At 43.6% G+C, this 24,463-nt stretch overlaps 1 protein-coding gene across 2 annotated transcripts; it reads left to right on the top strand.

Annotated features, from left to right (window-relative positions):
* The first annotated feature begins 187 nt into the window (after positions 1-187).
* Positions 188-23,123, top strand: LOC119906940 (gastrula zinc finger protein XlCGF57.1-like). 2 transcript variants are annotated; one of them, XM_038724404.1, is made up of 3 exons: positions 188-540; positions 2,115-2,836; positions 22,176-23,123. In XM_038724404.1, exons 1-3 carry the CDS (start codon positions 255-257, stop codon positions 23,043-23,045), a joined length of 1,878 nt encoding a protein of 625 aa, XP_038580332.1. In that variant the 5' UTR covers positions 188-254; the 3' UTR covers positions 23,046-23,123. The 2 variants fall into 2 exon arrangements, with proteins under 2 accessions (XP_038580332.1, XP_038580333.1); XM_038724405.1 differs by lacking the exons at positions 188-540; positions 2,115-2,836 and adding an exon at positions 17,844-18,177 and having other exon boundaries at positions 21,802-23,123.
* The last annotated feature ends 1,340 nt before the right edge of the window (positions 23,124-24,463 follow it).

A 24,463-nucleotide genomic window follows, 5' to 3' on the forward strand; every position in this document is an offset into this window, starting at 1 on the left:
AAGTTATAAAAGTAGTTTATTTATCATTATACATCCGACATTTATCAAGGTTGTATCAAGCTCTTTGTAACACGGTTTTTAAAAGTCCGCTATGAAAAAAGATATTATTGTTACAGTTCGGCTGCTGTTCTCCCTCCGGTCCAGCAGAGTTCGCTGTTCGCTTCCCCCGCTTCGCTTCCCTCAGCGAAGCGTCGTCGACGCGGAACTCCGCTCCGTGTTTACGTCCCCGCTCTTTGTCCGCAGAAAGCAGTAAAATGTGCGCCGTGCAGCTGCTGCGGGTGTCGGTCCACGAGCGGATCAGCGCCGCCGCTGAAGACGTTCTGCTGCGGGTGGAAACGGGAGAAGAACCGGCGGAAGTCCCGGCGCTGAGAGCGCTGCTCACCGAGCGGCTCGCGGCGGCCGCGGAGGAGATCGTCGGTGTGTTCGAGGAAACCGTGGCGGAGTACGAAGCCAGAGCTGAGCGGGCAGAGCGGGAGGTCTGCCGCCAGAGGAGGCTGCTGGAGGCCGTGCTGAAGCCCGAAGTCCGGCTGCACAGAGCAGGTCAGTCCCGGAGGAAACCCCGGAGGCTGCACGCACACACACTCTCACACTTCCGCTCTACTTCACAATAAAAGCCCCGCCGGCCACAGTCAGAGGATGGAAGGATTCAGTTCTTTAAACCAAGTGTGCCGATCAGCAGGAAATTAACTTACTACACCAATAATCCATTACCTCACTTTTTAGGGTAAAAGTGCTCAGACAGATTTCCATCCAAAGTTGATCCAGTATGTCAGAGCCGGTCCTGACCTTCCTCTGGGCCCTGAGCAGAACTCTGCCGTGGGGCCCTCCTACCTGACTGAGCCATGTACACCACAGTGCTCGCACTACAACCCTCCCTCCTTTAAACAGTCTGTCTCTGTAAGAAGCCTCTATTAGAAAACCCCCGTGCCGGTTTGAACAGGCACCAACTCAGTCCTCATGAAGTCTGATAGGACTGGGGGCCAATCTGCGGGGTCATTTGGTGGAGCAGCACCTGCTCCATTAGAGTCTGAGGCTGGATGTGTTTCACCCGGGTCTGGGCTGTACAGCCCCTCCAAATTATAGAAAACAACTCTTTCCAGATGTTCTCCGTTAAACACACTTTAACATATAAAATACGATTTATAAAATGACTTGACTCAATACGTGATGCTTTTTATTATTTACTGACAGATGTGCATCCACATCGCCCAGTCCGTCCTGCGAATCAACATTTTAATAGTCAACGTGAATCCGCTGCTCGCCATCCTGCATTAAGTCCAGAATAATTTAGGCCCCGCCCCCTGCCCGTGCACATTTTCAGCTGAGGACTGCGGCTTACTTTGGTAACATTACAGAGTCGTAATGTCGGGATTTTTGTCGGCTGCTGACATCGGCCTGTTTTCGCCCTCTCACCAAATATTTTCTGAATGTCTTTGGGTTTTGGGCTGTTGGACGCACACCTTCAGGTAACTTTCCCTTTGTAAATCACAGTCCACCTGGATATGTGTCCACGTGGATCAGCCTCCTATCCCGCCCTCCACTCACCCCGTTCAGCCTGTCCAGTTCTGACTGGCTGCAGGGAGTCCCAGCTGTTTAACCTCTGTGGGGTCCTTACCCAGCTGATGGAGGCCTCTGGCTGCGTTGGGGCTCCTGGCTGCTGGAACTTTGTTGTGGTCGTTGGAGTCACGTGTTCAGCCTCCTGGGAAGAGATGAAAGTTTCTGTTCCTTGGTGTTGTCCTTGATGATCATATCAAACACACACCTGCCGGCTAATTCCCGCTGCTAACAGAGTGGTTTTAGCCTACTGGGGTTTGTTTCCGGGACGGTGCGGATCCGTAAGGTCTAAAGCTGGACCCAGTTCAGCTTACAGATCCAGGAGCACGGCTCTAGAGAGTGACACAGTATTTATGTTCACAGCAATCAGACTTCACCCTTTGCCAAAACGATGGCGATCGTCACACATCACTGGCTTCAGGTCACCATCTGCGTCGGCAGTTTCCCGTCTCCTGAATGTTCGTGCGCGTTGGTCAAAGTTCCCCTTTTTAGAAATCTCAATGTGTGATTACAAAGTTATAAATGAGGCCCCTGATGATCAATGAATTTTGTCTCCTCAGAGTTTCTGCAGTCGATGAAGCTGAACCACCCAGAGCTCCAGCCTCCAGATGACCCTGCAGACCTGAACCAGACAGAAGCTGAGCGAGTCGACAGCGATGCTTCCTGCCCGTCGACGCCTCGCTCCGCCTCACCCACCTACCACCCGCCTGACTCACTGAGTAACTCGGCCGTCCACAGCGATAGTGCTTCAGACAGCGACTGGACCACAAAGAGTCAGGCTCTGAGGCCCCCGAGGAAAAAGAAGAGAGGGCGGCCGCCCCTCGCCATCAGAACCACTAAGCGAAAGAGGTCGACTCCGGAGAGTCTCAACTGCTACGTGTGTGGACGCTCTCTGCAGGGCAAAGGCTACCTGCTCAAACACGTCCTGAAGTTCTGCGCCGAGGACCCGGACTGCCGCTGCGGCTTCTGCGGCGAGCGACAAGGCTCTGCTGCCGACCTGGCGGCTCACCTGCAAACGCACCAGGAGAAGAGTAAAACCTGCTCCTTCTGCGGGAAAAGCTTCCGGTCGATCCTGGCGCAGGAGCTGCACGTGCGGCTGCACACCGGAGAGAAACCGTACAGCTGCGACGTGTGCGGCAAGAAGTTCAGCCAGAAGGGCAACCTGACGTCACACATGAGCGTCCACGCCGCGGAGAAACCCTTCAAATGTAAAGAGTGCAGCCGGGCCTTCTGTCACATGACGTCTTTAGAGCGACACATGCAGAAGCACAGCGGCGAGGAGGTGCACTGCTGCAGCGTCTGCGGTCAGGAGTTCAGGAAGCAGCACAGCCTGCGACGGCACATGGTGACGCATCAGAAGGCCGACAAACCGAAGAGATACCGTAGCTCTGCGCCATCCTTCCGCTGTAAAGTGTGCGGGGACGCCTTCGACAAGAGGACCTTGTTGGTGAAACATGTCCAGACTCACCTGCAGGACCCGGACTGCCGCTGCGGGCTCTGCGGACACCAGTACGAGTCCGCCGCCAGCCTCGATGCTCACCTGCGATCCCACCGTGAGATCGGCCACACCTGCCACATCTGCGGGAAGTCGTTCCCGGCTCACGCGGCGCTGGAGATGCACATGAGGATCCACACCGGTGAGAAACCTTACACTTGCAACTTCTGCGGGAAGTCATTCAACCAGAGCGGCAACCTGAAGACGCACCTGAAGATCCACACCGGTGAGAGGGCGTTCTCCTGCAGCCTCTGCGGGAAGGGCTTCACCCAGAAACAGACTCTGGACACTCACGTCCGCTTCCACAACAAGGAGAGACGCTTCCTGTGCCAGGTGTGCGGGAAGGGCTTCATGCAGGACGTGGACCTGAAGAGACACATCCTGATCCACACCGGAGACAAACCGTACAGCTGCAGGGTGTGCGGGAAGAGCTTCCAGGCCAGACGATCGCTCAACGGACACCTCAAAGTCCACAACGCAGGGGGGTCAGGACCGGAGCTGGATCAGACCTTAGAGCAGCAGAACACGGACAGTTTCCACTCAGGCTTCATCCAGCTGTAGAGGCGGGGTCCAGTTTAAAGGACCAGACCGGGTTTTTGCATGTGTTGTAGACTGATGACTCAAAGCAACAAGATTCAGCTTCTGTTTTCCTTCACTGTCAGTAACGGCGCCGACGGCGGGACAGAATTAACATCTTCCTGTTTTCCATCTCGTGTCTTTGTTTGTACTCTGTAACAAAACCTGAGATAAGAAGTACGGATTTCTTAAAATAGTCCAACAGTAACGAGAGTCAATGTGACCCCGTTACTTCCACCCCTGATTCTCAGAGACTAGTTTAAAACTAGTGATTCACTAAATCAGGTCGCACCATTAAGACTTGTGTAAATGTGTTGCTAGGAAACAGCTGTCCTCGTGTCTTTGGACGCCCTGAATCAATCCCAGATTTGTCAGATCAGGTCTCAGAGCAGCTGAACAGGTCATAACGGAATAAAACCAGTTTCTGTTTCTCAAAGTAAAACAGTGTTTTGGCGTCCGCACTGAAACTAGACGGCGGCGCTGATTCAGTTCTTTAAAACTTAAACCACAGTTTGAACGTGTTTTTTTCTTCATTGAACAAAAGAAGCCAAAGATGTTAAATGTTTTTAACACAAGCAGCAGAACAGGAACTGAACAGAACTGAGGAACTCTGATCGAGGGATAAATCCACACCCTGAACCAGCTGATCCAGAACCAGCTGACAGAGCGTCCTCAGTCGGCTGGATAATAAAATGTTCTGGTCAAAGTAAACCCTGAGTTTCTTTTCAGTCTTTTTATACTCGTCACTCTGCAGTTTAAAACTAGTGTTTTGGCGGTATGTTAAGTTTCTTCTTCGTTGGTGTAGGTTGTAACAAACAATGGTGACGGAAAGTGAGCAGATGTCCTGGTTCCCCTACAGACTGCTGCTACGGAACCACAGGTCAGAGGTCAAACACACAGAAGAACTTACTGTTATAATAATAATAATCCATTACATTTATATAGCGCTTTAACACTGAAACTCAAAGAGCTTCACCGTGAAGTGGGGGGGACTCACCTCAACCACCACCAATGTGTAGCGCCAACCTGGGTGAGCCCAAACCTGCTGACCGCCAATCACAGCAGCTGCTGCTGTGCGTCAGCTGGACAATAATCAGATGTACTGATCGGTGCAACGTCAGCAGAACCTGATGGCAGCTTGCTGAAGACTTGTACCTACCTTACCAAGTGGCAGCGGCTCCTCTAATGTTAGACATGAAGATGCTTCTGGAGGAGATGTAGAACATAAAAAGTATGAACAAACCCGCGGTCTGGCCCAGGAGAAGGAATCGTCACGGTGGAACTGCGGCGATAGAAGTGATCATTCAGGCGAATGATCACTTCTATAGTCACAGTTTGATATGATGAAGGCCGAGAGGTCCGACAAACAGCAGACTTGGTGTCAAATGACGGCCAGTTATGGGGTCCAGAGACCGACTCGAAATACCATCAGTGAAATATAGAAAATGAAGGACAAGGTCACGGAGGGGCCAATAAACCTAAAAGGTCCTGAGACCAAATATAAACCAGGGCCGCAAGACCAAAGCACAATAAAATGGTTGAAGTAACAAAGGGTCAGATAAGAAATCCCATCATCAGTCAGTGACCGGTGTGCTTTGTGAAAAGACTGAGTGAGTGAGCACTGCTGCATGTTAAAGCAAATAAGTTCTTTGTGTTGTTCTGATGGACTTTACAGACTCTGTGTTCATGCCTGCCTTCATTTCTTCAGAAGCAGAAGTTGGTATGCAAAACACAAAGCATCAGATTATATAAAGAACTCATGCAGCTTTCAAAGGGGCATTTTCTTACATGTTTATTCTGTGGAAACATTTTCTTTTAAGAAGTTAAACCATTTCACTTCACAATGCTGACATGTAAGAGATCTGGATATTTTACTGTGGAACAGAGATAAAATATCTTGAATAAAGAACATGAGGTAAAGAAGGAGGTGCTGCGTCGAAGTTAACTACTTCAACAGTTAACTTTGATATAGGTAACAACTACGGGGGAGCTCAGCTCCTCCTAATCAGACATCAGCTCCCCTCAAAGCAGATTTGTGATATTTGGGGGCTCCCTAAAATATTGACAGCTGCTTTATTTACATTAATCTCTATATGTCTCTGTCATCATGGATCAGTCAGGGAACGATCACCAACCGTCCTCAGCGGGCCGGTGATCGGTTGGCGATGGTTCCCTCTGGCAGGATGAATGATCCACGCTCTACTGCAGCTGGGGGGGCCCCCAGGTCAGGCCTCAAACACAGTCAGCCCCAAGCCGACGTGCCTGCAGCTGCTAATGACTGAGCAGGAAGAATCCCAGTCTGCCCCCCGTAACACAGAAACGGATTTTCTGTCTGATGGAGGGCGGTTACTTGACTTTATAAAGATGGGGATGAAACTGCAAATGGTTTTCATCAAGTTCTGATGAGCTGCCTGAAAAAGCATGAACTGGAAATAAAACACATTAAATGTGTTCTTTTCAGTTTGTCAGATGCACATGAGGGGAAGAACCTTCTAACCTACAGACCGCGGGACTGTTTTCTATCAGACACATAAAGGTAACAGGTAGTGGTTTAATTAAAGGGACCTGCTGTAAATAACTATTGTTAAAGTTACCAAATATTTCATTAAGAGATTAGCCGTCATTGTGACAAACAACACACTGAATATTCACACTAAACCACAGCGCACCGCTGCAGCAGGCCGCCCTTTGTTGGCAGCACTATTCGACGCCCCGCGGCAGGTTGGCGTGAGCGGGTCACATTTCTTAGTCAAATAAATGTGACGGTTCTTTGTCCCGCTCACCTTCTCTTTGTTGTTTGTCTGTTCTATTTCTGCGATGCATCATTTGCATATTCATGCCACTTTCTTCTTAGAAGAGCCGCTGTGGATCATCATCATCAGCCAGCTTCTTGTTCTCACCTGCCGTGTTTAAGGCGGCTGTTCGCTGCAGAGGACAAAACATCAGGCGCCAGTGGAGGAACTCACTCAGGTGGACTCGCCAGGTAGATGTTTCATTTTAGTTTTTCCTTCTATGCAGAGCGTATTAACCTGATAAATGAAGATGCAAACTGGGAGAAGCAGACAGCTTTAGATTAAACCAGCCATGTTTTATTTCCTTTGGGGTTTTTACTGCAATTAAAAGCATGCAACAAAGAAGAAAGAGCACAAGTCAGTAAGAAAGTAAAACTAGAACATGCTTCTTCTTCTTCTGCTAATATAACAGTTAACCCACTGAGAGATATTTACAGAGATGTTTTCAGGAAAGCTGAGATGAGTTCATTGTTTTGTGATCATTGATGAGTCTCAGGAGGAGAGAGTTTCTAACCAGAGACAGGCGAGATGAACCAATGAGCATTAACATTTAATTACTGAAACTTCTGGACGACGTTCTGCACTAACGACCTCATCAGCGCGTAGAACTTCTTTTAATTTGATTAAATGTTAACAGATGTTGAGGAACGACGGTAGAACCTGAAAAGGTTCTGATATGATTGTGGTAAAATATTTACTATATGTATATATTACAAAACCTGATCTCTCAAACAGGTTTCACTGTGAGGAATGGAAGGTTTCTACATTAACAGCAGCTCACACGACCAAAGCTACAACTACAGCAACACCTCCAACTACCAGAATTACAGCAGCAGCATCTCCAACTACCAGGATTACACCGAGTACTATGAGTATTACAGAAGCCTTCAGTTCAGCGCAGATGTGGTGACATACATTGTCATTGCTGTCGGCCTTCCTTTGACCCTCGTGGCCATCTATGGTCTTTATTCTATGGTATGTACATTATTACTAGGAGTTATTTATTTACAGTATGTCACATGTCTGTCTCTCTGTCAACGATCTTGATCTGGCTTGGGGGCTCGGTGTCGGCAACAAGTTCTCACTCCCGACTCGTCACATATGGACACTTGATCAGGACCCCTTGGCGTCGCCTTTTAACGCCCTGGGTTCCCTTTAGTGTAGTTTTTGGACGTCTAGGGCTCTGCAGGCAAGTAACAATAAATATGCAACGTCCGGTTAGACTTTTCAAAATAAAACTAGTGGTTAACGTTGAAATGTCGCAATTAATAACATTTAGGCACCAAAACTACTTGGTTAGGGGTAGGGTCAGGTTACTTATGTGAGAAATGCGTCTCCTGGTTTAAAGTCTGGTTTCTGGCCCACACGTCCATCCCAACCACCTCCTTACTTGGACTTTTCTGTTATATATCCTACACCTGCCTTTAGCGCTGCGGGGCTCCCCTGTGCGTTACAGACTGACTCCACGGGTCTTGTCCATGCGTCCATATGTGATGTCTTGGGAGTGAGAATGGTTTGGTGTCGGGGGCTGAATGAAGCTGATCGGACCCTAAACACATTTTCCATGTGTGGCTCCGCTCCAGCCTTCTCTTAAACTGCTGAGCTGAATGACACCATTTAACTACAACTCAAGAAAAACATCAGATCATCTCAATGATGGTCAGAGCAGTTTGGACAGCATTATTTCTGTTTTTGTTATTAAAATATTATCAAGGAAATTTAGTATTTATATATAACAATATGATGAACAGCCATAAATGGAGCCTTTCATGGGGCCCACAGGCTGAATCACTGAATCATAATAACTCCTATGATACTAATGACTTTTCATTCAGCACCATCATCAGGTTATAAATGTTCAAATGTGCTTCATCTGTACTTTGTGTTTATTGCTGATTAGCATATTTTAGCATGCTAACATGCTAAACTAAGATCATGGCAAACTACATCACCAACCTCTGAGAAAAATTACTGATCTTGGTTATAAAATATTAACTCTCCTCGCGGATCAACCCCACCTAAGAAAAACTGGTAGCTTCATCCACACATCCACTATCTTCCACTGATCATCACTACAAGAAACCTCCCATTCAAGTGTCAACAAGGAGATTCTCCCCACATTATTCATTACCATATCTAAACTCAGTCGTTTGGAGTGAGTGTGTGTTTTAGCAAGTATCTTACTGTCACCAGGATGGTCTCATCATCCAGCTGTAGAGGCGGGGTCCAGTTTAAAGGACCAGACCAGGTTTTTGCATGTGTTGTAGACTGATGACTCAAAGCAACAAGATTCAGCTTCTGTTTTCCTTCACTGTCAGTAACGGCGCCGACGGCTGGTCTCATGGCTCTGTGATGGAGCTTCTCTGAAGTGCGCCGCTGCAGCGCTTTACATTTCCCGCAACTGAATACTGACTAAAACACGTCTGGCTGTGTTTGTTATGTTTCTTCACTTACATTAACAGCTATAAATGATGAGTTCAACCACGAGATACTGTTTAACTGTTTAGCTCAGAGACTTTAGACTTGACTTGGACTCTAGCTCAGAGACTTTAGACTTGACTTGGACTCTAGCTCAGAGACTTTAGACTTGACTTGGACTCTAGCTCAGAGACTTGAGGCTTGACTTGGACTCTAGCTCAGAGACTTTAGACTTGACTTGGACTCTAGCTCAGAGACTTGAGGCTTGACTTTGACTCTAGCTCAGTTACTTTAGACTTGACTTGGACTCTAGCTCAGAGACTTTAGACTTGACTTGGACTCTAGCACAAAGACTTGTGAGCATCTCTGCTCCCCGCCCAGCGTGACATATCTGATGTTTCCAGCAGCACAAAGGAGGGTTAGATAAAAAGTTTGATGGCTCTGAGCAACACGACATGTTTGGGAGGAGGTGGACTTGACAACATGTTTACAGCTGTTAACTTTTACCAATGTTTTCCTGCAGGTGAGAAGTGACCACGTTGCTCCGATCTACATCATCAACCTGCTCATTACGGACCTCCTTCAGTTCTGCTGCATGATTGTTCAGGTGGCACCACGTCACGATGTGATTTTATTTTAAACCTTTTATAATATTTACCTCTCTCTTCTGATGGCCAGTGTTTCCTTCATGGTCTGCGTCGCCCTGGAAAGGTATCTATCTGTCTATCCTGTATGTGTTTATAACTGTGAAGCTCCTCAAAGACTTTGTGTCCATCTTGTATTTCAGGTATTTGGTCATCGTCCACCCACTGTGGTACCGCTTCAGACGAACCATCAAGACCTCTGTGGCGCTCTGTGTCCTGGTCTGGGTCCTTTCTGCTGTCTGTGGCCTCATTCACTTTCACTTTATAGATATTAAGGTCACAAACATAATCTACGCCGTCCTCTTCCTCCATCCCTTCCCACTGTTAATATTATTCCTGGTTGGGACCCTCAAAGCCCTGTCTGCTTCCATCTCGGTCCCCTCGGATGAAAAACGACGGATTGTGGGAGTTCTGGTTCTCGTGCTGCTTATTTACACGCTGCTGTTCCTGCCCAAAATCATTTCATTATTGCGAGTCAACGATGACGAGATCCTCTATATCCTGTTAAACATCATTTATTACCTGGGAGTAAACCCTGACGTGCCCCTCAACATCGTGTCTCTCATCTTAGTTAAGCTGAGTCCTCTTGCAGACCTGGTCCTGTATGTCTTCATGAGGAAAGGGTTCATAGACAAGATTCTGGCCTCTGTGTGTTGCTGCAGAATGGACAGCAATGATATCAGCAGTCCATCAGTATGAATGATGACAACATTTCCACAGTCAGCTTCATGTAGGCAGAGAAAGAGGGAGAGAGAGAAAGGGGAGGAAACAGGAGGAGAAATGGAGGCCAATAGAAAGGATAGAGACGAGACAGATCCTGTCATCTACTGAGACCATTTCCAATAAGACACCTAACTGTAGAGAACAGGAAGCACTGTTTGGACTCTGCTGTGGGAGAAGTGGCTGCTGGGAAATGTTTTGGCTTCAACACGTTTTATTAGTTTGGAGCTGGAAGCTGATGCCTGTCGTTATTCTCCTTTAACCACAGAAGCAGATATTATTGTAGATGAACTGAGCTCATTATAGGCGCCGCGCACAGGGAGAGCATCTTAACACGCCTTTACTCTCTCACACACGTTTTCATTTAGTTGTTTACTAAAGTTTGTTTTTGTTATTTTGTGTACAAACAAAAGAAAAGTTGTGTGTTTATCTTTATTTATTCTAGAGTTTTATTTTTGGTGTTTTAGTGGCGGGCTTGCTAGTTTTTAGGATGTGATTCAGTGTTTGGGAACAGCTGTTCTGTGCTTATATGAAATCAGAGTTCACAGTTTTTGGCGTTCACAGAAAAAGAGAACCGTTGGTCAATATGAACATAAAGCCTGCTGTCCGAAACTTCATGTGATTTATATTTCATATGTCTGAATATTTGTATTAAGAGTTAGCAGGACGTTGTTATTATTAATCTTCTTAAAACAAACTCTTACAGCCTTTCCTGATTTTAGTTGATTTTATTTATTGATCTTTCTTTTAACTGTTTTCTCAAGTGTTTCCTTGCTTTTATTGTGTAACTTTAATCTGTTTTATATTTGTTTGTAGCACTTTGTAACACGGTTCTGAAAATTTCTGAAAACAATAAAGATTATTATTATAAAAGTCATTCGTTAATACATTTTGGCTGCTGTTAAATTGAGCTTTATTGGCATCAATATAGAACAACAATATTGCCAAAGCTACAAATAAATTACAAAAGAACAATTAATTTCACACATTTCATTAAATAAAATAATATTTTAGTTTTTAGTTTTATAATAATAAAACAAAGTGTGTGTTCCAAAAAAAATAATAAAAAAATATAAAATATTTTTAAAAGTAAAAATAAATATTAAAAATAAAAAATCTCCGGTCCAGCAGGGTTCGATGTTCGCTGAGTGAAACGTCGTAACAGCTAAGAGAAAATGAATTTAAACTGGTTCAAAAAATGAATGATGTTTGTAGAAAAGTGGAAGAAAGTTTACAAGGCAGGTTAGATCATTTATTCCTCCACAGAGCTTCTGTCAGATCCAGAGCTGAACAGGGCGAAAGGAACACCTCATAGAAATAAAATAAATGATGGTGAATAACACAGAAGATTTCAGAAGAAATATATTCTGCTCTAAATTATTCATCTTATTCAGAAGAACATTATTTATGATTTCTTGAACGCGTTCAGCAAAATATTCCTCAAACTGAGACAGGTTTTAAAGAAAGATGTGACTGTGATTAAAATGAAGAAGTTGGATTCAGCTTTAAAGCAAATGTCAGTAGTTTATATCAGGCTGCTTCTAGATTACAAGGACTTTATCAAAGACAATGGTTTCATTTTGTTTTCAGATTTTTACAAAGCCTTTGACTCAGTTAAACATCCATTTATAATGAAAACTTTAGAGATTTTGAATTTATTAAAGCAGTAAATATGATGTATAAAGATATCAATAGTTCAGTTTCTCTCCCGCAAGGAACGTCTAGAAGATTTGAGGTTGAACGAGGGATTCAGCAGGGTTGACCTTTCTCACCTTTGTTATTTATTTTAGTCGCAGAATGATCTCTGATCTCTTCCACGTGCAGAACAGATCCCTCTGGAGAAGATAAAGAGGTTCTCTGCAGCATCTGGGTTACAGTTGTGAACTAACGGCTCCACGTGAACCCCCTCCAGTGGATCTGTGTGGTGTTCCAGTTAAAATGGAAGTGAAATATTCAGGGATGGTTATATCAAGGCAGGAAAACCAGAGAGGTCGGTGTAAAGAACAGCGAATCTTTGGATTTATATACCATCCCTGATAATTGAATTACATCAATGAATCAAACTAATTTTAACTTCATTTGGAGAAACAGACATCACTGTGTAAGAAAAGGAGATGTGTTTAATGAATGCTATGAATGAGTGACAGAAATTCATGCAAAATAGTGACGGCTTCTGCTTAAATCCTCCTAAAATATAAATGTTGGGGGACAGAGTTTCTATTAAAGTGTGATTTCTCTGCTGCTAAACTTCCTGTTAAGTTGTCTAAATTTCATGAGCAGGTCCTCTTTTATTGGAAAATGATTTCTAAACTTCACTGCACATATTGGTGCCATCTGGAATAAAAGGTGTATCTTTATGTCACTGGGAGTGGGGGGAGAGCTGTCTGCTCTATTTTACATTTGATCTTTGGGTTATAATTAATTTATTAACACATGTAAGTGTACAAAGAAACAACTCATAATGCTTATAAATTCCACAGACAGTGGTGAACTTGGTTAGAGGCTTGTTGCCTTATGAGGTTTTTAAACCACGGATCAGCGGCGACGATGGACGGATGGTTGGACTTGTACTTTGTGTGATGCCGATATGGAAACTTTAGAGCATTTGTTTTTTGCTTGTAATTACATAAAATCTTTTGGGGTTTTGAGTTTTGTGAGTAATATTGGAGGATAAAAAAAGAGACTTACAGTTTAATTATTTTTGGCTAAACAGTTTATTCATCAGTGTAGATTTATGAAGGCAGGACGTCTGTTTTTGGTTTTAATGAAGGACTTAATTCTTTATAAGAAAGCTTTGAAAGATATAAAAACAATACTACTGATTACTGATTAGACCTCTGTTATTTATTTTTCTGAAAAATGTGGTTAATTATTTATGTATTGGTTTTATTTGTTTAAATTGGTGGATATTGTGGGTATTTATTGCTATTATGAATATGTAATGGACTGATTTAGATTTTTAAATAAAGGTTATTTTAAAAAAGCGAAGCGTCATCGACGCAGAACTCCACTCCGTGATTAGGTCCCCACTCTTTGTCCGCACAAAGACACGTATGTCCAGCAAACGTGACGGAAGTTGAACTTACAAATGTGATTTGTCCCAGAAGACACCGCGCACAAAACGTGATGACGTTAATCTCGGCTCACGTACAGTATAGATCCTAATGCAAACCGTTTTATTCTTTAGAAGCCAACAACAGAACTTTAAATTCACTTCTGAGAAGTTTTTAGGCGAGAAATCAACTACATAGATTTCGAATATCGGCAGTTTTACGAAAATTGGCGGCAAATCGAAAATGTGTTCAAACGTTTTCGGAGTTGAGAAACTCCGTAAGTGCTGATCATAGCTGCAGTAACGTTACCGGAGGCTGCACAGCAACACGATGGAGGTTAACCCTATCTGCTACGACTAAGTCCATTGTTTCTTGTGGATGTGGAATTTCCCCAATACTATTACCAACTGCACAAAAAAAATTACGTCTTTTTCCTTCTCGTTTCTTTCAAAACATATAAAAATGTCCTTTTCCTGAAGTTTGTCCAGTTTTCCTTTTCATATAAAGTTCAACATCCCACCAAAACATTCTACAGTGTATAGATTGATAAAATAAATGACAAATTGTTTCTTCATGGAATCGACAGAAAGTGCAAAAATACTCAATATTCAATCTAAATCTCTCAAATGTCTTTTTAACCGGATATAGACAATGTAATATCTTAAAGGAAACCTCTATTACTTTGAATTTATCTACAATAAGCCACATTTGCTGCCAATTAATTTCTCCATAAAGTCCAGAAGAGTCTGCCTGGAGACAGAGTTATTCCTTGTATGCAGTTCCTAATATATTTATTTGAACATTTATTTTTAGTAATATCATTTTCTCCAAGGAATAAACTACTATTAAATGGTTTGATCCTTGAGACCTCACTAACCAAACCTCTAAGAAGTTGCAGCACAGCATCAGAAACCACTGCATATTCTTTTGGCGTAACCGTTAAACTGAATTCAGCGAGGAATTCCTCATAAGTTAGTAACTGCCCTTCAGCACCGACAAGCTGTTTAACTAATACAACACCATTGGCAGCCCATGTTTCAGAATATAGTGATTTATTTTTATATTGAATATTCTTGTTGTTCCAAATGTAGTAATTTGTGGGTGAAAAATTATGCTTGTAAATTAACTTCCAGGCCAGCAGAGCTTGTTTATGAAAATTTGATAACTTTACAGGTAATTTAGCAATTTTATAGTCTCATTTTAATACAAATTCAATTCCACCCATTAAGTTAACTATATTTTTAGGGAAGTCGTTCCAAATATTATCATTTTCTGTAATTAACTTTAATTTTGAAAGAATTGTTTAAAGTTTCAAACCTTTCTTTTTGTGTTACATAAGATATCTTTCTGTAAATAATGACATTTATTCCTCCATATGAAATTAAATAGGATTGCATCTAGTTTTTTGTATATTACAGCCGGCATTTCCAATGATAAGGAGACACAGACAGATCTGGATGTTCCCTCAGCTTTAGAAAGTAGAACTCTACCGTTCAATGAAAGATCAACCACATGTTGAACCTTCTCTTTATTTGTTCAATTATAGGGCTGAAGTTTTGATTACTACAGAGTTTCTCATTCCTGTCTATAACTACACCTTGGTATGTAACGGTGTTCCTCACAGGTATGTCGTCTACTTCTGATTGGTCACATTCTTTAAGTGGTAATAATACAGATTTGTTCCGGTTCATTTTTAAGCCTGAAACAATAGAAAAATCCTCAACACAACTAATGACTTTGATCACTTCCTCTTTATTTGACAGAAAAATAGTCAAATCATCTGCCAGTTGAGATCATTTATATTCTCTATTTAAGGTCACTGTACCTTGAAACTGCCCTTTTTTAATGTGTACGGCCATAATTTGTGTTACCAGAAGGAACAGAAAGGGGTTGAGGGGACGACCTCGTCTTATCACCAATATCAAATCTAGGGGCCGTGTTTTAACTTAACTGAGCTGTTGCACCTTTTAGAAAGTGTTTTGGCAGCATTTAGAAATTGGTTTCCAAATCCAAAGCATTCAATGACTTTAAACATAAACTGATGGCTTATTGTGTCAAATGCTTTATAAAAGTCAACAAATAAAATAAAACTATTGTCCACTATATATTCATTATAATCAATCATATCTAGAATTAACTGCATGTTGTTGCATATATTTCTACCAGGTATGAATCCAGATTGTTCTTCATCGATAATATTATCCAATCCTGATTTTAATCTTTTTGCAAAGATCAAAGTAAATATCTTGGCATCATTATTTAATAGACTAATTGGCCTCAAATTCTCAATATTCAATTTATCTTTTGTTGGTTTGGGGATCAATTTAATAAGACCTTGACGCAGAGTAAGTGGTAGCTCCTTTTTCTTTGGCTTCTTAAAATACAGACACTAAAATGGGGCTAAAATCTTAATAAAGACTTTATAAAATTCACTTAACCCGTCATTACCAGCAGATTTATTTTCTTTAAGAGTCAATACATTTTTGTAGCTCTGTTAAACTAATTTTCTGGTCACAGACTGATTTAAAACTGTCATCAGCCCCCTTAATGCTTTTTTCTACGTCTTTAAGAAACAAATCTATATTGCCTTCATTTTCAGAATCGGTATCGTATAACGTCTGATAGAAATTGTTATAGCCACTTTCTTCTGGATCTGACGAAGACGCCTTTTTTTCATATATTTAGTCCAATTCAAGTTGTAGAGATGACGGTTCTTTTGGTTCTTCTCCAGATAAATGTACTTTCTCTAATAATCTTATCATATTTGTAATTATCCGGGTCTCTTTCTTTATTTGCTTTAGCAAACCGTTTCCCAAATGACAACGCAAAATTTCTAAATTCGTATTTCATAAATTCCCAGCATTTTCCAAACTCGTTCAATAAATTTGCTCGTCTCCAATATTTGTCAATAATTTTTTGGGCTTCATTTTTAAATTCCGTATTTTCTAATAGTGTTTTATTTAATTTCCAATAGTCCTTATTAGAGTTACCTCATATTTACTATAATCATAATAGCCTTATAATCTGTAAAAACAGAGGGTTCTATTCTCACTAATCCACCTTGTCTTCTACATCTGAGGAGATCAACCAGAAGTCTATGCGTGATTGTTGAGATCTATCCTTATTACTGCAAGTATATAATCTTTGGTTCAAGTGTCTATGTCTCCAGATATCAATAAGATCCATCCTACATCCACATATGTTTCCTAATTCACTCATTACTTTATCTTTAGGAGGCCATCTATCCATGTTTTCATCCATCACTGTATTAAAGTCTCCTCCCCATAAAACTTTAGCTGAGGGGAACTGTAATAACAGCTGATATGAAAATATAATTGTGTTGTCTTGTTTGCTATTGGAGGCATAAATATTTATAATAATAAACTGAGATTGGTCTGTATCTACTAGGAGAATTATCCATCTACCATTAACATCTGTTAACTGGCTGATAATATGACCATTAAACTTTCCCTGCTGACCTGTTCCTACCAGAGGAAAACCACACATCTTTCCCACTGACTCCTCCAATCTGTTTCTACAGCATGAGTTTCTTGGATAAAATAAAAATCAGCACCTTTTTTTTTTGGCGATATAAGAACAAACATTTTCTCTTTAACTGGTTGGATCCTCCATCTTTGGGTCTGCGATTCTATGGACCACATCTGTTGCAGTTCCTACCTTCTCGGACTCGGAGACTTGTAGCACGGCCCGACAGATGGTCTCTTCTTTCTCACTGACTTTAAGTTCCATCTCTGTGACTTTTTTCTGGAGTTGCTCACATTTGTCTCTGAGAGCCATGTTCTGTTTTTTCAAATCCACAACTTCGACTTTTTAAGACCGTCTATCTGAACTGTACTGTAGCGGACAGCTCTTTCATTTATCTTCCCAAAGACGGCTGTAATTATGGTGTTTTGTAGCTCGGAGAGCGTTGGTTCCTCGTTTAACGTTAACGCCTTGCAGGAGTGTCTGTTTTCTTTTTGGTTACCTTTAGTCTTTTTGTTGGTCGTTTCACTGGCGTGTTCTGAGAAAAAGTGCATTCTTCATCATTTTCGGCTTGACAAGCGTAGGAGCGAATCTCTCTTATGTTATGTTTTTCGTTATTAACTGCCACGTCCATATCTTCCCGCCTAAGGAGCTCCTCTCTGCCCGAGTTTTCCATCGTTAGCATAAGCTAACTTTAGCAGCGCTTCTTGAACTCTTTAAGCGTAAACAACGGCGAATTATTAACGACAACGGTCTTCTTCAAAGTTATCTATCCACTTACTTTGGCAACGAGTGGCTAATTTAAGAAAAGTTTGTGCAGTAATGCCACATTTTTGTTAGCGTCTCAAAATACAACGATTCTTGTTTTGTGAAGCTTAAAATCACTTTGGAAGAAATAAAATATACAACAGCGGTATGAATTGAAACATTGCTTTATTATTATCATTAGGCTGTTATAAATAAGTATTTGCAGGAATTATAGTATGAATAATATATAATTAAAGTACAGTAAATATTAACTGATGACTTATTTAACAACTATGCGTGGGCCGAGCGGTCGAGATATACGTCATCACGTTTTGTGCGCGGTGGCTTCTGGGACAAACCATATATGGAAGTTCAACTTCCGTCACGTTTGTCCGCAGAAAGCAGTAAAATGTGCGCCGTGCAGCTGCTGCGGGTGTCGGTCCACGAGCGGATCAGCGCCGCCGCTGAAGACGTTCTGCTGCGGGTGGAAACGGGAGAAGAACCGGCGGAAGTCCCGGCGCTGAGAGCGCTGCTCACCGAGCGGCTCGCGGCGGCCGCGGAGGAGATCGTCGGTGTGTTCGAGGAAACCGTGGCGGAGTACGAAGCCAGAGCTGAGCGGGCAGAGCGGGAGGTCTGTCGCCAGAGGAGGCTGCTGGAGGCCGTGCTGAAGCCCGAAGTCCGGCTGCACAGAGCAGGTCAGTCCCGGAGGAAACCCCGGACATGCTAACGCACACACACTCTCACACTTCCGCTCTACTTCACAATAAAAGCCCCGCCGGCCACAGTCAGAGGATGGAAGGATTCAGTTCTTTAAACCAAAACGTTTATTTCAACGTACACGGCGGAGCGTTGAACGCTCTGCTGTGTACGCAAGGGCGATGCACTTTACTGCCTGTTTATTATGACAGTGTTAATATACACTAGTGTGGCTGCTGATTGGGTAACACCTCTGACACGCCCACTAACCGGGAGAAAACACCTTGAAGTCTCAGCGCAACGTTGCACACAGTAAACTGTCCATTATCAACCGCTTATCCTGCGTACAGGGTTGCGGGCGACTGGAGCCAATCCCAGATTATACTTCTGCGTCAGGTATTTATATATTTCTACATTTATTTATGTTGACTGTATGTCTGTCTGTGAGCAGCACCTCAACACCAAAACAAATTCCTCGAGGGAAGAGGGTCAGAGACAGGGAGTATAATATAACTAGAACAAAACCGACTACATACCATAAAACCCTGGAACAGCTGCTAGTTAATGAAGCCACAGTACAAATGTATTTATTATAATATATTTTCAAAATCCCTCTAACACCCCTAAAGTAAAGAACTCACTTCAGCTGAGCCCCTGAGTAGATAACTAAATAATCCAGCTCATCATCAGTCTGACCACAAACTGCTGCTTTGACCTCGTCTCTGCTGTCTGTCTCATGGTCACCATGTCAGCGCTGCTGCTCCTGGCCAGTTGCAGGTAGAGAACTTAAAATCTTTACTCAAGAAAAAGTACAATTACTCCCATAAAAAGGAAAAGGAAAAAATGACAAAGCTACTCATGTATAAATATAATAATATATTTTATCTGCTGTTCAGGTTTGAAACAGCTGCAACATGGTTCTTTCTAGGCAATGAAATTTGCTTTGCTGCCTGATTATCTTTAGTTATTTCTGTTTAATAATTATTTTCCTCTTTAAATCTCCATGAATGTGTTGATAAGATCACTTTAAAATATCAGCTTTCTGCCCGGCCGACTGTTGTTGCCTGTATCTTTTATTAGGGAGATGTAGCCGACCAAACCGCTTGCTTTGCAGCAGCAATCTGATTATTCCTGAAGCATCTAAATAATCTTCACAACACAAAGAATGATTGTGGCAGCAACACGGAGCAGCTCGTTGTTGAAGATACAGAGGAAGCTGTGCGTCATGCGTAAAACCCAACAGGATGTTTTATCCACCATATTTTCTCTCTGTGCATCTCAAAAATAAATAACAGCTGGTAGCTGCTGAGTGAAAGATTCGTTTCACCGGCGACCTTCTGTTCACAGTAACCAGTGTAAAAAAACAGGCTAATATCCATCAGAAGAAAGCGATGCTCTCTTCAACAACAGGATACTGTTAATATATCAGAATCAATCTAGTGATGTTACAGTGTGAAGTTTACGTTTTCTCTGCAGAGACTAAAGACGCTTTCAACGTGCCGTTAATGGAAAGTGAAAGTATTTATTTGCCCAACGAAGGTTAAAATCAAGGGCAACTGGACTTGGTTGAAGATACTGGAAGACGTTTCGTCCCTCATCCAAAGGACTTCTTCAGTTCTGACTAACTGGCAGGGAAACTCAGCTATTTAACCTCAGTGGGGTCGTTGGCCCGGGTCATCGATACCGCTGGTTCGTTAGTGTTCCTGGTTACTGTAACGACAGTCGTTAAGACTACCTGTGGCCGAGACTGAACGACCATCGTTGGTATCTTCACCTGAGGCCAATAGGTTACGTTTGTTGAGTTTCCTGGGAAGTGATGAAAGGACAGCATTGTAAGTGGGGGATAAGTGGTGGCGTAGACCCCCTCCCCTGTTCAATGACGGCTTCTCAACCCTGGTGTAGATGCTTCCTTGACACCTCTTTCAAACCATCCATCTTCTCTGTCCTGTTCACTTCAGCAACATCCTTGGAAAGTCTGGTGTGAATCACGCTCTTGAGGTCATGCATCTCAGTCGGATTGAGGTCAGGACTCCAGAAGGTGTATTTTCTTCTGCTGAAGCCGTTCTGTTGTGGATTTACTTCTGTGTTTTGGGCCATTGTCCTGTTCCACCATCCATCTCCTGAGGAGCTTCAGTTGGTGGATAGATGGCTTTACATTCTCCTACTAAATATCTTGATAAATGGAATTCATGTTTCCGTCAATGAAGACGTCTCTTGTATGAGAGATGAAACAACTTCTAGTATCTTCAACCACGTCCAGTTGCGCTTGACCTCAACCTTCATTGGATTACTATAACCTGGATGACTGAGAACCTTCACAGATGATAGCAGCCCTTCCAGGCCCTGAGGCAGCGAAGCAGCCCCAAACCATGATGCCCCCTCCACCATACCTCACAGTTGGGATGAGGTTTTGGTGTTTTTCCCTCCACATATAAGATTGTGTGTTCCTTCTAAACAACTCAACTTTGGTTTCATCTGTCCACAGAATATTTAGCCAGTAGTGCTGTGGAACATCCAGGCGCTCTTTGGCAAACTTCAGACGTGCAGCAGTGTTTTTTTTGGAGTTTTCCTCTGTGGTGTCCTCCCATAAACTCCATTCTTGGTCAGTGTTTTATGTATCGTAAAGTCGTCAACAGAGATGTTAGCATGTTCCAGAGATTTCTGCAAGTCTTCTACTGACACCCTACGTTCCTTCTTAACCTCACTGAGCATTCTGCTCTGTGCTGGTGCAGTCGTCTCTGCAGAACGGCCACTCCTATGGAGAGCAGCAACAGGCTGAACTTTCTCCATTTTATAGACAGTTTGTATAACTGTGGACTGATGGACATCAAAACTTTTAGAGATACTTCCGTAACCTTTTCCAGCTTCATGCAAGTTAACAATTCTTAATCTGAGGTCTTCTGAGAGCTCCTTTGGTCGAGGCATGGTTCACATCAGGCAATGCTTCATGAGAACAGCAAAATTAAAAGTGATGTGTTTTTTATAGGGCAGGGCAGCTCTAACCAACACCTCCAATCTTGTCTCATTGATTGGACACCAGGTTGGCTGATTCCTGACTCCAATTAGCTTTTAGAGAAGTCACTAGCCGGTGATTCCAAAGAGTTCACATATTTTTTCCTGCGACTGTATGTCATCCTCAGTGAAAGCACATTTAATCTTACACTAACATATATATATATATATATATATATATACACTACCTTAAACAATAGCCACATTGTATCCACGAGTTTTTGCCTTTGTCAATGCAAACTGGACCAGCTGGAGAATATAAACTATGCATCATCGTCTCATTGGTTTGATTCAGGGACCGGACCTTTTAGATATGAACCCTCCCTAAAACAACATTTTACTGGCTAAGATAGGTCCAATGATTAATCAATGAATTGAGACAAAAACCCTGAAGATTAATCAATGATGAAAATAGTCGTTAGTTGCATTAAAACAAAACTGGACTGTTGCTCAGACTGATTAAGCAGCAGAGAACAGGTAAGTACTGTGCAGACATTCTGAACCTGCTGAAGAAAAGGATACGTGAGGAAGTCTAATCTTTCATTGTTGTAAGCTTGTAATTTGGTGCCGGGTGTGTCAGAGGTTCCTCAGGTGTTGTTTTGTCTCCTCAGAGTTTCTGCAGTCGGTGACCCTGAACCACACAGAGCTCCAGCCTCCAGATGACCCTGCAGACCTGAACCACACAGAAGCTGAACGAGTCGACAGCGATGCTTCCTGGCTGCCGACGCCTCGCTCTGCCTCACCAACCTACCACCCACGTGACTCACCAAGTAACTTGGCCGTCCACAGTGATGGTGTTTCAGACAGCGACTGGACCACAAAGAGTCAGGCTCTGAGCTGCCCGAGGAAAAAAAAGAGAGGGCGGCTGCACAATGGAGAGAAATCGTACAACTGCGACATCTGCTGCAAGAAGTTCATCCAGAAGGGCAACCTGACATCACACATGCGCATCCATGCCACGGAGAAACCCTTTAACAGCGAGGAGGTGCACTGCTGCAGCGTCTGCGGTCAGGAGTTCAGGAAGCAGCACAGCCTGCGACGGCACATGGCGACACATCAGAATGCCGACAAACCGAAGAGATACCGTAGCTCTGCGCCGTCCTACCGCTGTAAAGTGTGCGGGGACGCCTTCGACAAGAGGACCTTGTTGGTGAAACATGTCCAGACTCACCTGCAGGACCCGGACTGCCGCTGCGGGCTCTGCGGACACCAGTACGAGTCCGCCGCCAGCCTCGATGCTCACCTGCAATCCCACCGTGAGATCGGCTACACCTGCCATTTCTGCGGGAAGTCCTTCCCGGCTCACACGGCGCTGGAGATGCACATGAGGATCCACACCGGTGAGAAACCTTACATCTGCAGCTTCTGCGGGAAGTCCTTCAACCAGAGCGGCAACCTGAAGACGCACCTGAAGATCCACACCGGTGAGAGGGCGTTCTCCTGCAGCCTCTGCGGGAAGGGCTTCACCCAGAGCATCAACCTGAAGACGCACCTGAAGACGCACACCGGTGAGAGGGCGTTCTCCTGCAGCCTCTGCGGGAAGGGCTTCACCCATAAACAAACTCTGGACACTCACGTCCGCTTCCACAACAAGGAGAGACGCTTCCTGTGCCAGGTGTGCGGGAAGGGCTTCATGCAGAACGTGGACCTGAAGAGACACATCCTGATCCACACCGGAGACAAACCGTACAGCTGCAGGGTGTGCGGGAAGAGCTTCCAGGCCAGACGATCGCTCAACGGACACCTCAAAGTCCACAACGCAGGGGGGTCAGGACCGGAGCTGGATCAGACCTTAGAGCAGCAGAACATGGACAGTACTGATTTCTTAAAATACTCCAACAGTAACAAGAGTTAATGTGACCCGTTACTTACACCACTGATTCTCAGTGACTAGTTTAAACTAGTATTTCAATAAATCAGGTTGCACCATTAAGAGTTGTGTGAATGTGTTGCTAGGAAACGGCTGTCGTTGGGTCTTTGGACGCGCTGAATCAATCCCAGACTTAACTGATCAGGTCTAAGAGCAGCAGGTCGAGAACATAGACTGTATAAAAGAAGTGGACGTAGTCATGATGACGTCACCCGTTGGTTTGTGGATCGCTGTTTTGAAGCCTTGAGTTTTGTTTTTGCGACCAGCGGCACCGGACGAGACCGTATTTGGACGAGATGGTGGAGCCAGCGGCCGTGTGCGGAGCTAGCTAGCGTGCTTAGCTATTTTAACAGGGCTGATAACTTTGGCTAGTGACAAACAGTCTTAAAACTAAATGTACTCAGCAGAGAAAGTGAGCAGCCGACTCCTGATGAGCTTTTTCTGCGGCGCTGGTTAAATGTACACAGAGCAGGGATACGAGTTGCTCGTATCCTGATTCACGGGTCGCCATGGTAGTGACTTGTCAATCAGCTTGTAGCCCCGCCCTAAAGCCTCCCCTGCTTCCTGGTCTCTGTTCCTGTAAATGGAACCATAATTTACTAAATGAACATCAAGCTGTGTTGAAACTAGCGACTGAGACCATAAAGGTAATAAATCAGCTGAGAAGTAGAAACATTTTCTCAGACTTCTATGCAATCACACTTCTTTCTGCAGCCGCTGGAGTCGCCCCCTGCTGGCTGCTGGAGAGAACGCAGGTTTAAGGTGCTTTCAGCATTGGCTTTACTTGCGAGAGCCAGAGGTTCCTGCTTGACAAAAACACAACTTAATAACTTTATTCTCTGGTTTTGGTGGATCAGGTGGTGATGGAGTGTGAGAGAACCGGGTTCAGTTCCCCACTGTGACCCATCCACCATTGTGTCCCTGAGCAAGACACTTGACCCCTCGTTGCTCTAGAGGCGTGTGACCTCTGACATGTAGAGCAATTGTAAGTCGCTTTGGATAAGTGTCAGCTAAATGAATAAATGTAAATGGTGAAACTGGATCAGATTTGATGGAGAAAATATTTTCTGGTTTTCCCTCGGATGTCCTTCCGGCTGCTCTGCCTCCACTTTTGGAGATTTACAGAGTTTGTCACCATTTACTGTAGCCGCTAAATACTGCCAACAGCTGCTGTTGCTAGCTACTCAGTTAGCCGTGCAGCTAGCCGGATTGGAAGCTTGGTGCTCTGGGGGTGTGTTGGTGTTTATTAGAGCTGCAACTAATGATAATTTTCATTATTGATGAATATGTCGATCCTTTTCACGATTAATTGATTAGTTGTTTGCATTTACATTTACTCATTTGGCAGACGCTGTTATCCAAAGCGACTTACATTTGAGGAACAACATACAAGCATCAATACA

This window comes from Micropterus salmoides, unplaced genomic scaffold (assembly GCF_014851395.1).
Source record: "Micropterus salmoides isolate LMB-PRFRI ecotype aquatic unplaced genomic scaffold, ASM1485139v1 Ms_hic_scaffold_17, whole genome shotgun sequence".
In the NCBI taxonomy this organism is placed as follows: Eukaryota; Metazoa; Chordata; class Actinopteri; order Centrarchiformes; family Centrarchidae; genus Micropterus; species Micropterus salmoides.

Excerpts from the sequence above, each read along its gene's own strand:
- LOC119906940 (XM_038724404.1), top strand. The coding sequence starts at position 255 with ATGTGCGCCGTGCAGCTGCTGCGGGTGTCGGTCCACGAGCGGATCAGC. Across the intron at positions 541-2,114 it reads AGTCCGGCTGCACAGAGCAG|AGTTTCTGCAGTCGATGAAG; the intron begins GTCAGTCCCGGA and ends TTGTCTCCTCAG. Across the intron at positions 2,837-22,175 it reads AGAAGCACAGCGGCGAGGAG|GTGCACTGCTGCAGCGTCTG; the intron begins GTGCACTGCTGC and ends AACAGCGAGGAG.